At 41.6% G+C, this 20,429-nt stretch overlaps 1 protein-coding gene across 1 annotated transcript in view; it reads right to left on the reverse strand.

Annotated features, from left to right (window-relative positions):
* Nucleotides 1-20,429, reverse strand: part of THSD7A (thrombospondin type 1 domain containing 7A) — a 484,105-nt gene that overhangs the window by 15,693 nt on the left and 447,983 nt on the right. Inside the window, exons 18-23 of the mRNA XM_040260579.1 lie at nucleotides 20,186-20,330; nucleotides 18,498-18,613; nucleotides 14,933-15,050; nucleotides 14,544-14,689; nucleotides 13,949-14,123; nucleotides 559-732 (exon numbers count right to left, since the gene is read on the reverse strand). Of these exons, the coding sequence (XP_040116513.1) occupies nucleotides 559-732; nucleotides 13,949-14,123; nucleotides 14,544-14,689; nucleotides 14,933-15,050; nucleotides 18,498-18,613; nucleotides 20,186-20,330 (874 nt within the window). The remainder of the gene's footprint in view (nucleotides 1-558; nucleotides 733-13,948; nucleotides 14,124-14,543; nucleotides 14,690-14,932; nucleotides 15,051-18,497; nucleotides 18,614-20,185; nucleotides 20,331-20,429) is intronic.

Here is a 20,429-nt window from a genome sequence, read left to right on the forward strand (position 1 = left end):
ACATTCTCTGCTAGGTAACAATAATGCTTTGAGGTTTTTGTAAATGTAATATATTGCTTATACTGGATGCATGGCTCTGCGTGTAAATACATATACACACAGACATATAAACATATATTTTTATATATTCTGTATGTAAAATTCAGACCAGTCCTTACCAATACTTTATCAATTTCTGAGACTATAGTAAAATGTCTCATTTTGCTATTTCTTTGTAATTTTTCTTTCGATTTAAATAAATTGAGGATATTTCTAGATTCACATAGGATCAAGATTGTAATAGGTATGTACAAATAACATGCTCTGAATGATCTTAGATTTCTTTAACTCATAAAACTTAGAGATACTATTAAGTATTTCATACCTAACTTATGAAAGGTGGCAAGACTCTTCTTCTTTAAATCTTTAGAATTCAGAATCATACCCTTAACCTAATTCTCAACTTTTTAAAAGTGAGATCTTAGCAAATTTCCTTATCTAACAGAAAGATTTACACTTTTTCTTTTGCTTATCAACGTAACACTAAAATAAATAGGTGTTATGAATGGTGGCACTCACCATCACATGATTTTGTTTCCAGCTTCTGCTCTGGGCACAGATGTTGGTTCTCTAGTTCTTGGATAATCACCGCTCTGGAACGGACCTGTATTCCACCGAAACCGAGGTCCTCGCCATTTACACAGGTCAGCTGACACAGGCTCCAGGAAGACCAGTCCTTCAAATAACAGTCACCTGCAAAGCACAGGTTGGTAGTTTACACCCTTACCTGTAAAGAATAGCCAACCAGATCATCATTTTATGTTTAAGCCAATTAAACATTGTTTTTAGGTATGCCAGTCAAACATGATATTGGTAAGACGTATATTCAGTTCAGTTGCTCAGTCGTGTCTGACTCTTTGTGACCCCATGAACTGCAGCACGCCACGCCTCCCTGTCCATCACCAACTCCCGACGTTCACCCAAACCCATGACAATCGCGTCGGTGATGCCATCCAACCATCTCATCCTCTGTCGTCCCCTTCTCCTCCCGCCCTCAATCTTTCCCAGCATCAGGGTCTTTTCCAATGAGTCAGCTCTTCGCATCAGGAGGCCAAAGTACTGGAGTTTCAGCTTCAACATCAGTCCTTCCAATGAGCACCCAGGACTGATCTGCTTTAGGATGGACTGATTGGATCTCCTTGCAGTCCAAGGGACGCTCAAGAGCCTATTTATACATTTGTGCTAATAGAGTCATTTTCTGAGTGGATGTTACTGAGTATAGGTTATGTGTTGCTTAATGATATCAAATGTAAACTATGTTTAAAGCAGCTTGTCTGTGATGATTCCCCTTATCTTAAATGACAACGATACTGAATTAGCACCAACTATTGCAACTCTTGTCATTATCATCATAAAGAGGTTTACTAAGCACTTGGTACTATTAAAAGAAAATATAAATAGACATAGGTCTTGTTATCTAGGTATTCAACATTTTGAAGAACTTGAAGTCCAAGGCTTGGTTCCTATTTCTTCTCAAAGTTGTGGTGAGACAGCCAATCAATCTGCTCTGGTGTGGCAGTAACGCACACAATTTCCTCTGACCTGTATCTTCAGTCTACTTCTGCCATTTTCTTCAGTTATATACTGAAGAATAATATATATGCAAAATGATGACACATCGTAAGTGCACAGACAGCTGAATTTTCACAATCTGATTAAATACCATGTAAGGTAAGGTAAGGTAAGGTGAAGCGGCTCAGTCGTGTCTGACTCTTTGCGACCCCATGGACTGTTGCCTACCAGGCTCCTCTGTCCATGGGATTCTCCAGGCAAGAATACTGGAGTAGGTCGCCATTTCCTTCTCCAGGGGATCTTCCCGATCCAGGGATCGAACCCAGGTCTCCCGCATTGGAGGCAGACGCTTTAACCTCTGAGCCACCAGGGAAGCCAATACCCACGTAAGCAACCTTTAAATCAAGTGACCAAGCATTCTCAGAATCTCAGTAACCCTCCCCATGTTATGCATGGGGTAGAACCACATGCGCTTTCTAAAGTTTGGTTTCTTTCACTCATTTATGTTTGTGAGATCCATCACAATTTGCTCATTGTTACTGCTGTGCTTTATTATATAAACATGCCACCATTTACATATCCATTATACTACTGATGGGTGTGTATAGAGTTGTAAATTTTTCTCATTATGAATACTGCTGTTGTGAACATTTCAGTATGAGTCTTTTGGTAAACTTACATATGCATTTCTTTTGGGTATATAACTAGAAATTAGTTACAGTTCTGTAGGAATTGTTGGGTCATAGTATGTGTTCATCTTCAACCATTTTCAGAACAGGGAAGACTTAATGCAATACACCTTTCCCATACACTACTTCACTCTTTAGGACACTGCTTGATGATACCGTTCAGAGGGTACAGTACATTTTGACAAATACAGATACATAAGAAGTTCTTATCACTTTAATTATTTCAGCCATATCACCTAATTTATATTGCCTTATATTATGCTGAAGATGTCTAACGTTAGCACAAAGTTGCCTGCAGATCTGATTAATGAAAAAACTTGTGGCAGGATTAAGAAGTTCTGGAAAGACATGAATTATTGACAAACAGATCCATGTATAATACTAAAATGGAGTGATTTTTGTAGCTCTTTATTATAGTCTGTCATTATTACTCTATGTAATGTCATCCTAAAATGAAGAAAATTCTAGTAAATTTTGGAGTTGCTAGGGAGAAAGAAACTAGTAAGAATTTTTAAGCGATCAAAGAAAGTTTTAGAAATATTTATATCCCTTAGGAAATGCTACTTTTGGGTCACTCAGCTTTTAATTATACAGGAGAAACTATTAAAAATGACATAGAGGAACTCCTGTCAATATGAGTGTAGTATAACTTCATCTCAGAGACTGCGAACTCCATGGAAGTAAAATATACCTTTTTACTACTAGGCTTTAGCTCTCTTCTCATATCACTTGACATAGTGTTTTTTGACACAAAATTCAATCTTTTAATGTTAGTCTGTGAATTATACAATTAGCACTCCAAAATAATCTATGTCAAGCTTCCAAGATTTAATAACAGTAAATGAGTGTGAGGCACTGACTTGCATAAAATATATTTTTATATTTTGCCATATAAACCACTGTAATAATAAAATTACACTCTGTCTGCCAAAGATAATTACAACTGTTTGAAATGCATTTGCTACCTCAGTATTCTACTCTTTACGCTTATTAGCTCATATGTTGCTAGCTTTTAAAACCCATCATTGGAAAAAATTAGCAAGAGGGGAGTGGAAATGAATAGATTGTAATTTACAACAGGAGCCTCCCACTGGATTTCTAATTTGCTTTAATTAAAATCGTGAATTGCCCTGTTCTATGTTACTATGAGATCTTGAAATGGAGTACAGTTGATTAACAATGATGTGTTAGCTATAAGTGTACAGCAAAGTGATTCCCTATACCTATACAAGTATCCATTAGTTTTCAACTTCTTTTCCCATTTAAACTGTTACAGAATATTAAGTCACGTTCCCTGTGCTATACAGCAGGGCTTGTCAATTATCTACAGAAGTGTGTATATGTCAATTGCAAACTCTCAATCCACTTCCCAACCCCTTCCCCCCTGGTAACCAAGTTTGTGCTCTTGTGAGTCTGCATCTGTTTTGTAAATAGTCCGTGTGTATCTTTCTTTTAGATTCCGCACGTAAGCACCATCATATGGTATTTGTGCTTCTCTGACTTCTTCACTTGTTACACTAATCTCCAGGTCCGTCGCTGTTTTGTCACTGTTGCTGCAAATGGCACTGCTTCATTCTTATTAACGGCTGAGTAATTTTCCCTTGTATATATGTACCACATCTTCTTTGTCCATCCTCTGTCAATTACATCGACACTTAGATTTCATCCAGGTCGTGGTGATTGTAAACACCACCACAGAGAACACAGGCAGGCGTGAATCTTTTCCGAATTATGCCCAGGAGTGGGATTGCTAGATCATATGGTAGTTCTATTTTTAGTTTTTAAGCAGCTTCCATAATGCACTCCTAAACAGTTGTACCAAATTATATTTCCACAGACAGTGTGGGAGGGTTCCCATTTCTGCAGTCTCTACAGCATTTACTGACGGCAACTTTACATGGTGGTCATTCTGACAGGTGGGAGGCGATACCTCCTTGAATTAATTTGCACTTCTCAAACACTGACGGAAGCCTCAGCAGAACGGATTTGAGAGCTTGGAATTTGTCAGAGGTGGGGGGTTGGCTGGTGAAGGGAAATGGGCAAGAAGTAATGACATACAAACCCTTGGGTGTTTGTTCTGGTACATTCCACTCTCATTTAGAACCCAGAACAGTACTTTCTGTAAGTCTGCTGCTACTGCTAAGTCACTTCAGTCGTGTCCGACTCTGTGCGGCCCCATAGACGGCAGCCCATCAGGCTCCCCCGTCTCTGGGATTCTCCAGGCAAGAACACTGGAGTGGGTTGCCAATTCCTATGGTGCCCCAATAAGCAGAGTTGGGAATGAAGAAATGCTGCCGTCTTGTGGCCATTTTGAGTAAAAACAACTTTAAAACCGGTGCACAGGGACACTTAAAATTCACAAGGTCTGTGGGACTGTAAAACTCCTTCCTTCAAGAAATGGCCTGGGGTACATAATAGAAGAATAATGCAAACAGGGCCAGGCTCTTAAGAAGCCAATTTCAGCAGGTAACTTTACTCACTGTTTAAAATAAAAAAGGACCTAACAAAGATCCTTAACATTGTCCATCATTCTGTTCTGTTCTGTGAAGTCGCTCAGTCGTGTCCAACTCTTTGCGACCCCATGGACGGTAGCCTACCAGGCTTCTCCATCCATGGGATTCTCCAGGCAAGAATACTGGAGTGGGTTACCATTTCCTCCTCCAGGGGACCTTTCTGATCCAGGGATCGATTCCGGGTCTCCTGCATTGGAGGTAGACGCTTTAACCTCTGAGCCACCAGGGAAGCCCCATCATTAGAGGAATGCAAATCAAATCTATACTGAGGGATCACCTCTCACCTGTCAGTAAGGCAATCATCAAAAAGTCTAAAAACAGTAAGTGCTGGAACAGGCCTGGAGAAAGGGAATTCTCCTCAGTGCTGCTGAAAAGGTAAACTGCTAGCAGCCACTGTGGAGAACAGCATGGAGTTTCCTTAAAAACCTAAAGACACAGATATCACATGGTCTGGGATATTTACACAGGGATATATACACAGAGAAGGACCTACCAGTGATCATTCTAGGTGAATTATGTCAGACACAGGAAGACAAATATCATACAGTATCGCTTATAGGTGGAATCTAAAAAACGGATACAAAAAATTCATTTACAAAGAGACTCACAGTCTTGGAAGAGCCACTCAGGATTAATGAAGAGGAAAGAGCGAAGGCAGGATGTGATCAGGATGTTGGGATTAATATATACACACTTAAGTATCTTAAAGAGCGTCACCAAGGGACTAGAATACAGTGCAGGGAAACCTCGTTAACCCTTCAGAGTACACGAGAGAGGCAAAGCACCCCCAGAGACCAGATATTCATCACTGCATACCTCTTCAAGTTGCTGTACCCTACAACCAGCTCAACACTGGAAAGCAGCTACATTTCAGTAGAAAGTAGACATTAATATGATAATTGAATTGCCTCCTGTATTCCCCTCAGGGCTCAGCGACCCGGGCTGCTGCCACATCCCTGGAGACTGAGCAGCCTTGGGTGCAAGGATGGGCTGTCCTGGGTCTGCGAAGGATATGCCAGCAACTGAGCCCCTGTGGTGGGGCTTCCCTGGTGGCTCAGCTGGTAAAGAATCCACCTGCAATGCAGGAGACCCCTGTTGGATTCCTGGGTTGGGACGATGTCCTGGAGAAGGGATAGGCTACCCACTCCAGTATTCCTGGGCTTCCCTGGTAGCTCAGATGGTAAAGAATCTACCTGCAATGCGGAAGACCTGGGCTCAACTCCTGGGTCAGGAAGATCCCCTGGAGGAGGGCATGACAACTCACTCTAGTATCCTTGCCTGAAGCATCCCCATGGACAGAGGAGCCTGGCGGGCTACATTCCGTGGGGTTGCAGAGTCCTCCATGACCGAGTGACTAAGCATTGCACCACAGGACCTGTAGTGTTTGTCCCCGCTGGATGAAAGCACAGTGTCGGGACCCAGACTGGCCCTCCACAGCCACACCACGCCTAAGGTGCCCCGAGGATGGTGGACCCTTTGGGCTGGAGGAGCTTTGAAAAGATATCTGGTCTCCAGGGCTCCCATTGGGGGGGTTCCTACCTCCAGATTCCTTCCTGAGAGGCATCCAACTTAATGACAGCACTCTCTGCAGGGAAGAATTGAAGGTTTGGGGTTTTGTCAGGTGGTGGGGGCTGGAAGAAACACAAGCTGGAATCAAGATTGCTGGGAGAAATATCAATAACCTCAGATATGCAGATGACACCACCCTTATGGCAGAAAGTGAAGAGGAGCTAAAAAGCCTCTTGATGAAAGTGAAAGTGGAGAGTGAAAAAGTTGGCTTAAAGCTCAACATTTAGAAAACTAAGATCATGGCATCTGGTCCCATCACTTCATGGCAAATAGATGGGGAAACACTGTCAGACTTATTTTGGGGGGCTCCAAAATCACTGCAGATGGTGATTGCAGCCATGAAATTAAAAGGCGCTTACTCCTTGGAAGGGAAATTATGACCAACCTAGATAGCATATTCAAAAGCAGAGACTTTGCCGACTAAGGTCAATCTAGTCAAGGCTATGGTTTTTCCAGGGGTCATGTATGGATGTGAGAGTTGGACTGTGAAGAAAGCTGAGCGCTGAAGAATTGATGCTTTTGAACTGTGGTGTTGGAGAAGACTCTTGAGAGTCCCTTGGACTGCAAGGAGATCCAACCAGTCCATTCTGAAGGAGATCAACCCTGGGATTTCTTTGGAAGGAATGATGCTGAAGCTGAAACTCCAGTACTTTGGCCACCTCATGCGAATAGTTGACTCATTGGAAAAGAGTCTGATGCTGGGAGGGATTGGGCGCAGGAGGAGAAGGGGACAACAGAGGATGAGATGGCTGGATGGCATGACTGACTCGATGGACATCAGTCTGAGTGAACTCTGGGAGCTGGTGATGGACAGGGAGGCCTGGCGTGCTGCGATTCACGGGGTCGCAAAGAGTCAGACACGACTGAGCGATTGAACTGACTTGGGGGTGAAAAATGATGGGCAAGAAGTAATGAGACACAAGCCTGTGGGTGTTCTGGCACATTCCACACTCATTCACAACTCAAAACAGGCCTTCTCTCGGAGTCTGGGGCAGCAATAACCAGAGATGGGGAAGAAGTGCTGCCACACTGTGGCTGTTTCGAGTAACAGCAACTTTAAGACCAGTGCTCCGGGCACATTAAACTCCAAAGGCCTGCAGGGCTATAAATATCCTCAACCCTGCAGTCATTGTCTGGGGTACATAACCAACTAACACTTAGAAACAGGGCATGCTTTAAAAGAGCCAGTTTCAATAGGTAAATGTTAATCCCACTCTTTAAAAGAAAAAAAAAAAAAACCTACAAAGAGCCTTACCAGTGCCCTTCCTACGAGAAGTACAACTGAATCTACACAGAGGCATCACCATAGACTCTGACCCATCAGAAGGGCCATCACCAAAAAGGCCACAAAGAGTAAGTTCTAGAGAGGCTCTGGAGGAAAGGCAACCCTCCTACAATGCTGCTGAAAACAAAGCCTAACAGCCTCCCTGGAGACCAGCATAGAGATTCCTTAAAACCCAGACACAAGTACAATATGGTCCGGAAATCCCACTCTTGGGTGTACGTTTGGAGCAAAGTATGACTGGAAAAGACACATGCACCCCAACACTCACTACAGCACTATTTACAATAGCCAGGACACGAAGCCAGAGATGAATGGGTATGTGTGTGTGTGTGTGTGTGTGTGTGTATATATATATATATATATGAAGGTGAAGCTGTCCGACTCTTTCCGACCCTGTGGACTGTAACCTACTAGGCTTCTCCGTCCATGGGATTCTCCAGGCAAGAATACTGGAGTGGATTGCCATTTCTTTCTCCAGGGGATCTTCCTGACCCAGGGATCGAACCCGGGTCTCCCACATTGCAGGCAGACGCTTTAACCTCTGAGCCACCAGGGAAGCCCATATATATATATACACAGACATATAAGAAGATGTTACTCAGCCCTCCCAATGAGTGAGCTAATGCCATTTGAAGGAACACAGAAGGACCTACCAATGATCATTCTAGATGAAGTACATCAGACACAGAAAGACAAAGGTCGTAGGGTATCAGTTATAGATGGAATGTATAAATTGATACAAAAGAACACCTTCACAAAAAACAAAGACACAGTCTTGGAAATACCACTCAGGGTTACTGAAGGGGAAAGATCGGGGGTGGGGTGGGGAGGGTTTAATCAGGACTTTGGGATTAACATATATACACACTCAGATATCTCTACGAGCATCATCAAGGGCCTACACTATAGCACAGGGAACCCTACTCAGCACTCTAATACCTTACAGGGAAAAACACCCCCCAAAGATGAGATATTCATCTGTCTTATCAAGTTGCTGCATACCTACAACAAACTCAACATTGGAAATCAACTATATTTCAAATAAAAATTTTAATTTGACGAATAAAATGAATTGCCTCCTATATTCCCCTCAGGCCTCTGTGAGCCAGGCTGCTGCCACATCCCTGGAGTCTGAGCAGCCTTGGGTGAAAGGCTGGATGGTCCTTGGATATGCCAACAAGTGGGCCCGCATAGAACCTGTAGTGTTTGTCTGCTCTGAGTGAAAGCACAGTCTTTCACCCGGGCCAGCCCTGCACAGCCACACCAAGCTGAGGGTACCCAAAGGAGGTTGGACCTTCTGGGCTGGAAGAGCTCTGAAAAGTCATCTGGTCTCTAGGCTCCCAGGGGTGGGGTTCTTACCTCCAGACTCCATCCTTAGAGCTGCCTAACTTAAAGATGATGACAGCACCTTCGGAAGGGCAGAACTGAAGAGTTTGGGATTTGTCCAGAGGTGTGGCTGAAGAATGATGGGCAAGAAGTAATGAGACACAAGACCTTGGGTCATTGTTCTGGCACATTCCACTCTCATTTACAACCCAGGACACAATTTTCTCTAAGACTCTGATACTGCTACTGCTGCTAAGTCGCTTCAGTCGTGTCCAACTCTGTGCGACCCCATAGACAGCAGCCCACCAGGCTCCCCCGTCCCTGGGATTCTCCAGGCAAGAACACTGGAGTGGGTTGCCATTTCCTTCTCCAATGCATGAAAGTGAAGAGTGAAAGTGAAGTCACTCAGTCGTGTCCGACTCTTAGCGACCCCGTAGACAGCAGCCCACCAGGCTCCTGCATCCATGGGACTTTCCAGGCAAGAGCACTGGAGTGGGGTGCCATTGGCCTTCTCCTCTCTGACTCTGGTGCCCCAATAACCAGAGATGGGGAAAGAAGAGGTGCTGCCCCCTCGTGGCCATTTCCAGGAACAACAACTTTGAAAACAGGTCAGGGGCTCTTAAAATTCACAATGCCTCTGGGGCTATAAATGTCTCCTGCCTCAAGAAATAATCACGTGACAATCTGAAACAGGGCAGGCATTCAAGAAGCCCATCTCAACAGGTAAATTTTACTCACACTCTTAAAAGAAAAAAGGCACCGACAAAAATCCTTACCAGCGCCCACTGTCAGACAAAGCAAATCATATCTCCACAGAAGTATCACCTCTTATCCGTCAGAATGGCTATCATCAAAAAGTCTACAAACAGTAAGTGCTGGAAAGGGGCTTCAGAAAAGGGAACCCTTCTGCACTGCTGCTGAAAATAAAAATTGCTAACAGCCACTGTGGAGAACAGCATGGAGTTTCCTTGAAACCCTAAAGACACAGATACATTATGGTCCGGAAATCCACTCTTGGGTGTATATCTGGAGAAAAGTATAACTGGAAAAAACAAACCCCACTGTTTGTTGGGGTTTCAGTATAACTGGAAAAATGTTCCAGGTAACTGGAAAAAACAAACCACCCCAATGTTCACTGCAGCACTATTTACAATAGCCAAGATATGAAGGCAATCCTGTGTCCTTCCAGAGGTGAACAGAAAAAGACGCATTCATGTACAAGTTTATTCAGCCATCTCAGTGAATAAACTAATACCATTTGCAGGAACATTGAAGGACTTACTGATGATTATTCTAGGTGAAGTACATCTGACAAAGGAAGAGAAATATCATACAGTATCACTTTTAGATGGAATCTAAAGATGGAGACAAAGGAATTCATCTACAGAAGACAGAGTCACAGCCCTAGAAAATGCACCTAGGATTTTGTTAGGGGAAGAGCAGGGGCAGGCTTACATCAGGACGTTGGGATTAACCTGTGGTGGTGGTGATTTAATTGCTAAGTCGTGTCTCAGTCTGGAGAGGAGACTCCTCTGTTCATGGGATTTCCCAGGCAAGAATACTGGAATGGGTTCTCATTCCCTTCTCCAGGGGATCTTCCTGACCCAGGGATTGAAGCTGTGGGTCCTGCATTGACAGTCGGATTCTTTGCCACTGAGCCAACAGGGAAGCTTTGGAGATAACATTGTTGTTCAGTCACCTCGTCGTGTCCGACTCTTTGTGACCCCATGGACCCTCACCATCTCCTGAAATTTGCTCAAGTTCATGTCCACTGCACTTGTGATGCCTTCCAGCCATCTCAACTTCTATTAACATGGTGGTGGTGGTTTAGTTGCTAAGTCGTGTCCGACTCTTGCAGCCCCATAGACCGGCCAGGCTCCTCTGTCCATGGGATTGTCCAGGCAAGAATACTGGAGTGGATTGCCATTTCTTTCTCCAGAGGATCTTCTTATACACACTCAAACATCTCAAAAAAGAGCATCAACAAGGAGCTATGTATGGTACACCACAGAAAACCCTACTGTCCATTCTCATACCCCAGGAGGGCAAAGCTTCCTCAAAAGACTAGATACTCTTCTACGTCTATCTGCATCTAGTTCCTGTCCACCTACAACAAACTCAACCTTGGGACACAACTACACTCAAAAAGAAAATAAATACTAATTTTACAAGTAAAATGAGTTCTCTCCTATATTCCCCATAGGGCTTGGTGACCCTGGCTGCTGTTACACCCGGGAGCCTGAGCAACCTGGGTCCCCCAACTGGACTGTCCATGGTGCCGAGGGAGGTGACAGCAGTGTGCCCACAAATGAGCCCCTGTTGGACCTGTGATGTTTGTCCCCTTGGGTGACAGCACAGTGTCCATGCTGGGGGCCAGTCCTCCACAGGTGCACCTATTGCACCCACAGGATGGTGGACCCTTGGGGCTGGAAGAGCTTGTAAAGTTATCAGGTCTCCACAGCTCCTGTTGGTAGGGTTCCTACCTCCAGTTTCCTCCCTTTGAGGTGCCCAACTTAAAGATGATGGCACCATTGGCAGGGCAGATTTGAAGGGTTTGGGATTTATCCAGGTAGGGGTGAAGAATATAGGCAGGAAATAATGAGACACAACCCTTGAGTCTTTTTTCTGTTACATTCCACTGTCATTTACAACCCAGGAATAGGACTTTCTCTAAGGCTCTGGTGCCCCAATAACCAGTTTGGAAAGAGTAAATGCTGTCGCCTTGTGGCCATTTCTAGTAACAGCAAATTGAAATCGATGTGCTCAGGGGCACTAAAAACTCAATACGACTGTAGGGCTGTAAGTGACTCCTGCTTTAAGACAGTGGCCTGGGGTACATAATCAAATAACAGTTCAAAACAGGGCAGGCTTTCAAAAAGTCAATTTCAACAGGGAATTTTTACTCATACTTTTTAAAAGAAAAAAAGCACCTACAAAGGTCTTCCCTATAGCCTATTGTTAAAGAAAAGCAAATTAAGGACTTTTCTGGTAGTTCAGAGTGTGCCTTGTACAAGTGTGATTCCTGGTCTGGGAAGATCCCACATGCCAGGGAGCAGCTAAGCCTGTGCACCACAGCTGGAGCTTATGAGATGTTCAACTACTGAAGCCTGGGCATCTAGAACCCATGCTCCACAACAAGAGAAGCCACCGCAATGAGAAGCCCGCACACCACTAATTAGAGAAAGCCTGCATAGGGCAACAAAGAACTAGCACAGACAAGAAAAGAAACCCAGAAACAAACAAATATCAAAAAAATAAAATAAAATCTGCACGTCTACACTGCGGCATTACCTCTCACCTGTCAAAATGACCATCATCAAAAAGTCTACAAAGAGCAAATGCTAGGAAGGGCCTGGAAAAAAGGGAACCTTCCCACACTGCTGCTGGAACCTAAATTGCTAACAACCACGTGGAGAAGAGCATGGAGGTTCCTTAAGACCCTAAAGACACAGATACTGAATGGTCTGGAAATCCCACTCTTGGGCCTGTATCCAGAGAAAAGTATGACTGGAAAAGACACACCCACCCCAAAGTCACGGCATCACTATTTACAACAGCCAAGACATGGAAGCTAAATGTCCAGGAAGAGAGAAATGCGCAAAAACACACGTACATACATACAACCGAATGCTACTCAGCTATAAAACAGAATGAAATAATGCCATTTGCCGCAACACGGAAGGACCTGGAGATTATTGTATTAACTGAAGTCAGTCTGACAGAGAAAGACAAATAGTGCATGCTGCCATTTATATGTGGAATCTAAACCAATAACACAAACGAACTTATTTCTAAAACATGGACTCATAAACTTCAAAAATAAACTTGTGGTTATCAAAGGAAAAAGGTGAGAGGGAGGGATAATTAGGAGATTGAGATTAACATATAGACACTACTATCTATAAAACAGGCAGTTGACAAGGACCAATTTCCCCATAACACAGGGAAATCTACTCATCATTTTCAAATAATCTATATGGGAGAAGTATCTGACAGTGTGTATGTACATAACTGAATCACTTGGCTTTACACATGATACTTAACACATTATTGTAAATCAATTATACTCGAATATAAAATAGCAATTAAATGTAAAAAGATAGTTAATTTACACTCAGTCTTGTTCTTTTCTAGCCCACAAATATATTGCTGCCCCTTGATCTTAAGGCCCAAGGTCATGCTTGACAATGCGATTATTTTGACTCTATCTGCCTTTGGGTGTTCTGCGTGAAGCCCAAATTCCTCATCATTAACATATCACTTCCTGCTAGTTATTTCTACACCACTTGATACACAGCATTTTCCTTTGACATTTTACTTGCTTGCACTCCTGTGTCCAACATTGAGCCACTGATTTATTTGAAAGTTTTCTCACATAGCATTATTTTTTTCTTACTCTTGAATGATAATTTAGCTGGCAGTAGAATTTTAGGTTGTTGATTATTTTGTATCACGCTCTGAATATATTCCATTATCTTTTGGCTTCCATCTAACTAAGACGATATCTGTTATAATTCTGATTGTCTTTCTGTTGTGGGTAATCTGCTTTTTTGTTTCTGAATGCTTCATAAATTCTCTATTTTCCTACATTTTATGTTTTCACTACAGCGTATCTAGGTGTGAATTTGTTGTGCACTGTACCGAGGACCCACAAGAAGCTTTCATTATGACTTAAATCCTTCTCTATGCATTATGTATATAAACACTGCCTGCCTCTCATTCTCCGTTCTCTCTTTCTGGAAATCCTGAATACATTCTGCCATTCTTTACAGATGTTAAAACTCCAAGGGGGTGAGTGTCAATAGAGGCTCATGTGGAACTGGACTTCACCCCCAGCTGGCAATAAGGAGGCAGTGCCCACTTCATCCGCACTACAGCCTCTAGCTGTTTGCACAGGTTATTAGTGAATGAGAAGACAGTTGACATCTCTTACCTTGGGCTTACACATGCAACCCCTTCACCGTGGTCCTGGTAAGGAATGGCCAAAAGTATGAATTCTGTTTTGCTGTTGTTACCTGGGCAAGGCTGGGTGCAGGTTTCTTCGAGAACCACTTTTTTATTACCATCCATAGTGGGTTCGATGTCAGTGCAGAATTCTTCATCCACCGCTTTGCTGAGATCGTCAGCTGACCCATCACTCACTACACAAGAAATATTCCTTGTTCTGGTCCCTTCGCCACACTGTGCATCCTGAAACGGAGGAAGAAATGACTAATCAGGGAAAGAAAATAATTCATTAGTTAGCTTATCGCTCAACAGTCATCTCTGCACCACTGATTATGATTTACAAGCAGTTTAAGGAGCATCTGAAACCCTAGGGAAGAGGTTCTGTAGGGCACTAGCTATAAAGCATACAATGAACAATTTATTTGTTTTCTAGCCAAAGACAGGCAAATAAATTTTCATTAAAATGGATCAGTCTCCAAATGGTTTTAAAATACGGGGCAGGAAGTGCTTGTTATCAAAACTAATTAAACAGCTATGAAATGGCAAGGTACTAAAATCTTTAACAAGAAACATGCCATCTGTAAGCTCTGAGAGAGATTTCTGAAACCAAGTGTCTGCAGATAAAGAACACACATTTCCATACCACTTCTTGAGACTGATTACCTGCACTTGGCATGCAGACCATGGCCCATACCGCCACTGATAACAAGGCTTCACTGGGCAAGGCTTGGACTGTTCCATCAAGGCAGGGCATGGCCTTCCATCACCCTGAAAGGGCTGGGTCACTGTTCGTCTTCGGATCATTTTTCCTTAAAAGATACAACGTGATGCACTGTTAGTAATGTGCTATATTATCAAGCATGTATGTTTCTCGGAGAAGGGGTCAAAGACATTTCTCCTGAGGTTTGAGGAACAAGAAAGGTTTAGGTGTTTTGGAAAGAAATATACCCCGATTCAACCTTTCTGAAGATTGTCTGATATGACTTAAAGTAAGAGGGACATTTTATTTTGTACTCCTTGACCATTAATCAAATGCCAAATAAGGCACAAACCTGTGAGGCCACACGTTTGAGAACATTCTGACCATGGAGACCAGTCAGAAAGCTGACAGTTCACAGGACATTCCACCATGCAGGACGTGTTCATCTGCCAGGTCTTCTCCAAGCCAAGCTGAAAGGACAGAGGCAGATCTGTTTGTACTGATGCCGAGGCAAGACCACGGTATAGTGTTGAAGGAAGGAGGGCAGGAGGAAGGGCAAGACAGGAGTAGGGAGGAGAGGAAGAATAAGCAATGCATAATAAAGTAAAAACATGTCTGCAGGACAAAGACCCAAACTATTAAAAATATAAAGTGGTTCACCCCAGGAGAGGTGAGGCAAAAGGAATGGGATGAATGGAGAAGCAAATTTCTGTAATATATATTATTGACCTTTTTAAATAAAAAAATGAAAAAAGGAAGATTTAATCTCCATATTGGTTGAATTTCCCTAAAGGAGGAATAAATAGGTGTAAGCACAAATATTTTCTACTAGTTAAACACCAAGATTATCATCAATATACAGACATATAATTGCATTTGGGGGATATTATTTTTACATGTGGATGTCAAACTGAAAAGCAAAGGAGAAAAGTTAAAGACCACTTGCCACTCAAACCCCCAAATATAATGTACTAACATAATATAAAACAGTTTCGAATAAGCTACCTCTCTCAAAAGGAGGAGTGGGCCTTTAGAATTTTTATTACAAATATTTTGTATATATTTATTACTTTTTTTACAGAGATTTTCTCTTTTAAAACTCAGCAGCCAACGGTGGTGTAATTGTTATTTTGGCATTAGCCTCTCATCTCATAATAATGTGTATTTTATTGCATTCAGTTGCATTGCTTAAGTATTCTACCTTTATAATACAGGAAGAGATTTTATCCACTGTGTATGCACACATGTTAAAAGTCTAAGGTGCAAAGTAGCACTGAGATAGAAAAAATTAAGAGCAGGTTAGGAAAGGGCAATTTTTAAAACTGGTAATCCTTGGGGATTTCTAAGACCTTTTTTATTTCTACATGAAAGATAAGCTTACAGTGTCTAATCTATATAGCAGAAAATGGCAAAAGACAAATTTTCTGAAATGTTATATTGTGATTCAAGTAGTGCTCCTGGCTCCAAGTTATGCACTGGGAGAGGATCAGATCAGTGATCTATGTGCCAGAACCCTCAGCAGGCACTCCCGTTATACTCTCCACCAGTAATACTTGACAAAGCTGAGCATTTGGTATGAAAACTTTTACCATATCAACTTAAGTCTCATAAAATCACTTGAAGTCATGAGAGATTAGAGATGGAAACCTTAAGGTGATTTGATAAAAATTATGTTTTGCTTTTAAGGTACATGATGATTTCATGGAGAAAGGGTTTGAATCACAGAATTCAATTACTATTGGCATATTTATTTCACTAGGGGATTAAAAAGGATGTCTGTTTACAGACATTTTGGGTATCTAACAGTAAGATATTTTAACCCTACACTACTTATTCTCTTAAATTTTTTTATTACTTCATTTTTATTGGAGTACAGTTGCTTTACAATGTAGTGTTCCTTAAATTTATTGTATCTTCTTTTCTCCTCTCCTCTATCATCTATCTAATCTATCATTTATCTAAACATATGTTCAGGGATCAAAGAATAGGAAAGGAGAAACCAAATTATTAGGTATCAGGTAAATTAATGTCTGAGAAACATCAAAGACAGAAGTGCTATATAAATGCTGGCTGGGTTTAACCCTAATTTTCCTCTTTGTTGGAGAGTAGTGCCATCTTTCTTCTTGGCTGTTAGAGGAACAGCAAGAGTTAGCTACTGCTTCTGCACAGAATGAAGGGTTTGCACATGTATTAGTAGGTAGGCAACCAATCCAGTGTTAGAAAAGACAGCCAGCTTTTCTCAGGGCTATTATTTAATTCTACTGCTTCCATAGGGTGGATAAAAGGGGATATGAATTGTTTAATCCAGTTCCTGCGAGAGGAGCACTGTTCTCCCTGAATACAGTATGTGCTAAAATGTTAATGATTTGAATCCCTAATTGTCATCATAGTATTCAAACATGATAATATTTGTACATAAAAGTAAATCTATCCAGACTTCTGGATAACAAAAATATTTTCTCAGACTTTTACTCACATTTCACTTAAATAAAAGGCTTTATTTATATCTTTCTTCCGGAGTCATATGAGATACTTAATCTCTGGTCTTATGTGATTATGTAAGAAAGTCGGACACGATTTAGTGACACAACAACTTATATGCTTTGGGTGAAGCTTTCTAAAAGCTCTCAGAGCTATTCATTGTTATTTTATTCTGGCCTAGAAGGGTATTTGCATATGCATTTGCAAAAACAAAAAAAAGACTCACCTGAGAGGCAGATCACAGGATGCTTTCCAGCCTGTGTGTATAACTATTAAAATAATATTCACTAACAATGTTATTTTTGTATTTTTATAGTGGTCACATTACTTTGATGTTATTAGTTTCAAAGCCAAATTGATTCAGGTATGAAATTTCTGATTAAAGCTAAGGCCATAACTGACTGAATTATGTTGTAAGATAGAGGAATTTATTAACTAAATTTGTTTTCAGTGCGTTTGGGAGCTCCGTTCCTATGGACAGATATATAGAAAGTTAAATTAGGTCTATATGACAATATTAAAGATATCAAATGGATTAAAATATTTCCATCTTGAGCTTTCCCTTAAGATTTGGAATAATTTGCCACAGGCTTATAATAACCTCTAGGACAGGCAGGCAGAGATTGTGGTCACATGTCCACGGAGCCCTGCTGAGGCTACAGGTCCCTCCCTGGCTGTTCTAGGCCTACCGAGGCTCTAGCTGTCTTGGTTCATGTTGAACCCACTGGGCCTTAGTTCAGGAGGAGTCAAAACCTGTCAGGAAGATGAGTACCCTTTTCGTCTGGAAATTAGACAAAATAATTGTAACCTGAAGTACAGCTTCATGAAAACTACGACTACATTTTCTTACATTTCATAAGGTCATATTAGAAAAGATAACATTACTTTTGTAAACTGGAGAATTAACAGTTACAGATATCTGTACCCAAAAGACAGCAATGGTAGACTCCATTCCTTTGTTTAGATTTCAGGCTCTCTCTTACCCAGACCTGACTCAGACTCTCACAGCTGGGTATTAGATCCTAATATCAAAATCTGTTACCAAACCACATGCGATCAATGTTTTACAACAGAGAGAATAAATGACAGCTCTTGGCAGGTGTCCCAGGCAACACAAAATTCATATGAAATTACAAAAGATGATGAGTCGCCTGATTAAGATTTATTGCCTTTATTCACCTTGATTACTTATTGTTACCCAAGCATTTCTTTTGGAATGGGCTAATTAGCATACCTTTGGGCTCCCAGCAGAACAAAATACAGGAAATTATGTGTAGAAATCAGTAATGCTGGAAAGAATCTCTTTTCAAGAGCGTGTTTACCAGAAAACATCTGCTGGCGAAGAGTTGCATAAAGCACCGGTCACTTGGCTCAGCATGAATTGAGACTATTGGGGAAGAATTTACTCACAAAGATATAACACAGCCTCCCCTCACCTCTTCACAGTATTTCAGGTTAACTGACTTGCCGTCACTTCGAACACAATCCAACATCCTTGTTTTAATGCCATTCCCACATACTGCCTTCTCGCTCAGCTGGCACGTGCTCCAGTCTAAAAGGGAAGGAAGGCATCAGAACAGAAGGCTATGTACGGAACAGATTTCAAATGAAACTCGGATGACCTGAATCCCGTATTTAATTCACAACTGCTTCCTAAGCCCCACCATCAATCACCTCACATGCAGAGCATATGGGTCCCAGCTTTGAATGTATCAGGAGTCAAATGGAATTGCTGGGGCTGCACACAGCTACGGGGATTATTCCTGAGGCAGCTGTCTCCTTGACCATCTTGATGGCTAGTCGTTTGGTGATACTGTAAAAATGGCTATGGCCTGCAGGTGAAATGTCACTTAGAAACTGCTTATCCTAATGAAAGTAAAAATGTAAATGTCAACATTTTTGTTTTAGCAAAATAATCATAATTTTAATGCCTGGCATTTTGTGTAGTTATATCCAAATAAAACTATTTCACTTGCCATACATACTTAGGATATTGTAAAATGTATTATTTATTTCAAAACCAGCTTGGCCATATTTATTTCTCTTATTAAGTATCTTTTGCAAGGTAATTTTTTTATCTTTCTTCCCAGGGAAATGTAGCCTGTCCCAGAGAACTGTGATTTCATTGTGTCACGAAAACAAATTGAAAAGAAAAACCAAAAGAAACAAAAAATCAAGCTGACTGCTATGTGTCTTAGTATAGTTTCTGGGGTTTATTTCAGCATGAAAATTACATGGGGGAAAATTCCAAAATAAGCTTCAGTGTTGCCCCAAGTCATATAAGCCCCCCAAAACCTCTTCTTTCCTAGAGTATATGCCTTGATGACATATGAGACGAGGGTTTGGGGAAAAACAGAATTTATGATAAGCCTTTTTTTCTTCTAAAAAAACAATCATCTTTTTCTACCTAGACCTTTGATAACACTAAAAAATTCTCTTCATACACTATTTGGAAGGTGTATACACATACACATAAGCTTGCTAATGCTTTTTAGATCAGACTAATCATGCATATGAACTGCCCCCACGTAAAGAATGGCTGTCTCAGTATTCATAATGATTAAACATATTCCGAAGAAGAAAAACATCTTTCAATAAACTGATATCCTTGGGAAAGATGTTTATTTCCACCTTCTGAAAGTGGGAGGATGTTTTACGTAGGAACCCTTAGACTATTCACAATCTGCCTTAAGAGCTAATGTTTGTATGATATTTTCATTCTCTATCTTGATATTTATTAAAAATAAGACAGATAAATATTTATTTCATTTAATACAGAATTACTGCTGGGAGACTAAGCAGTGTGTATGGCTTTCCTTGACTCAGGCGGTAAAGAATCTGCCTGCAATGCACGAGATGTGGGTTCGATCCCTGGGTTGGGAAGATCCTCTGGAGAAGGAAATGACAGCCCACTCCAGTGCTCTTGCCTGGAAAATCCCATGGACAGAGGAGCCTGGCGGGCTACAGTCCATGGGGTCACAAGAGTCAGACACGACTCAGTGACTAAATCACCAAGTAGCATGTCCAAAAGACATGTGGATGGAGGTGAACCATACTTCTGGGATTGCTGCTAAGCTGACAGACATGGAATTTGGCCTTTATGAGGTGAAGGCTACTCACGTACCTGTTACATTATAATCATAGTGGAAGCAGTTTTTGTTCAGCTTGCAGGGTTCCTTCTCCACAGCATCAGGGCAGGCTCTTCCTTCCTCAGCTGGTTGTCTGATGGGATCAGCTGACCTTTGCCGGAAACTGCTTTGATTGCAAGGCTGACAGAGAATAACATAACTCCTCAGAAAGGTGAGTACTTGGCCACACAGGAGCAAATGTATTAAGGCAAGCACTGGAGCACGAGTTAGAACCTTTGG

This window comes from Oryx dammah, unplaced genomic scaffold (assembly GCF_014754425.2).
Source record: "Oryx dammah isolate SB20612 unplaced genomic scaffold, SCBI_Odam_1.1 HiC_scaffold_18, whole genome shotgun sequence".
NCBI classification, from domain to species: Eukaryota; Metazoa; Chordata; class Mammalia; order Artiodactyla; family Bovidae; genus Oryx; species Oryx dammah.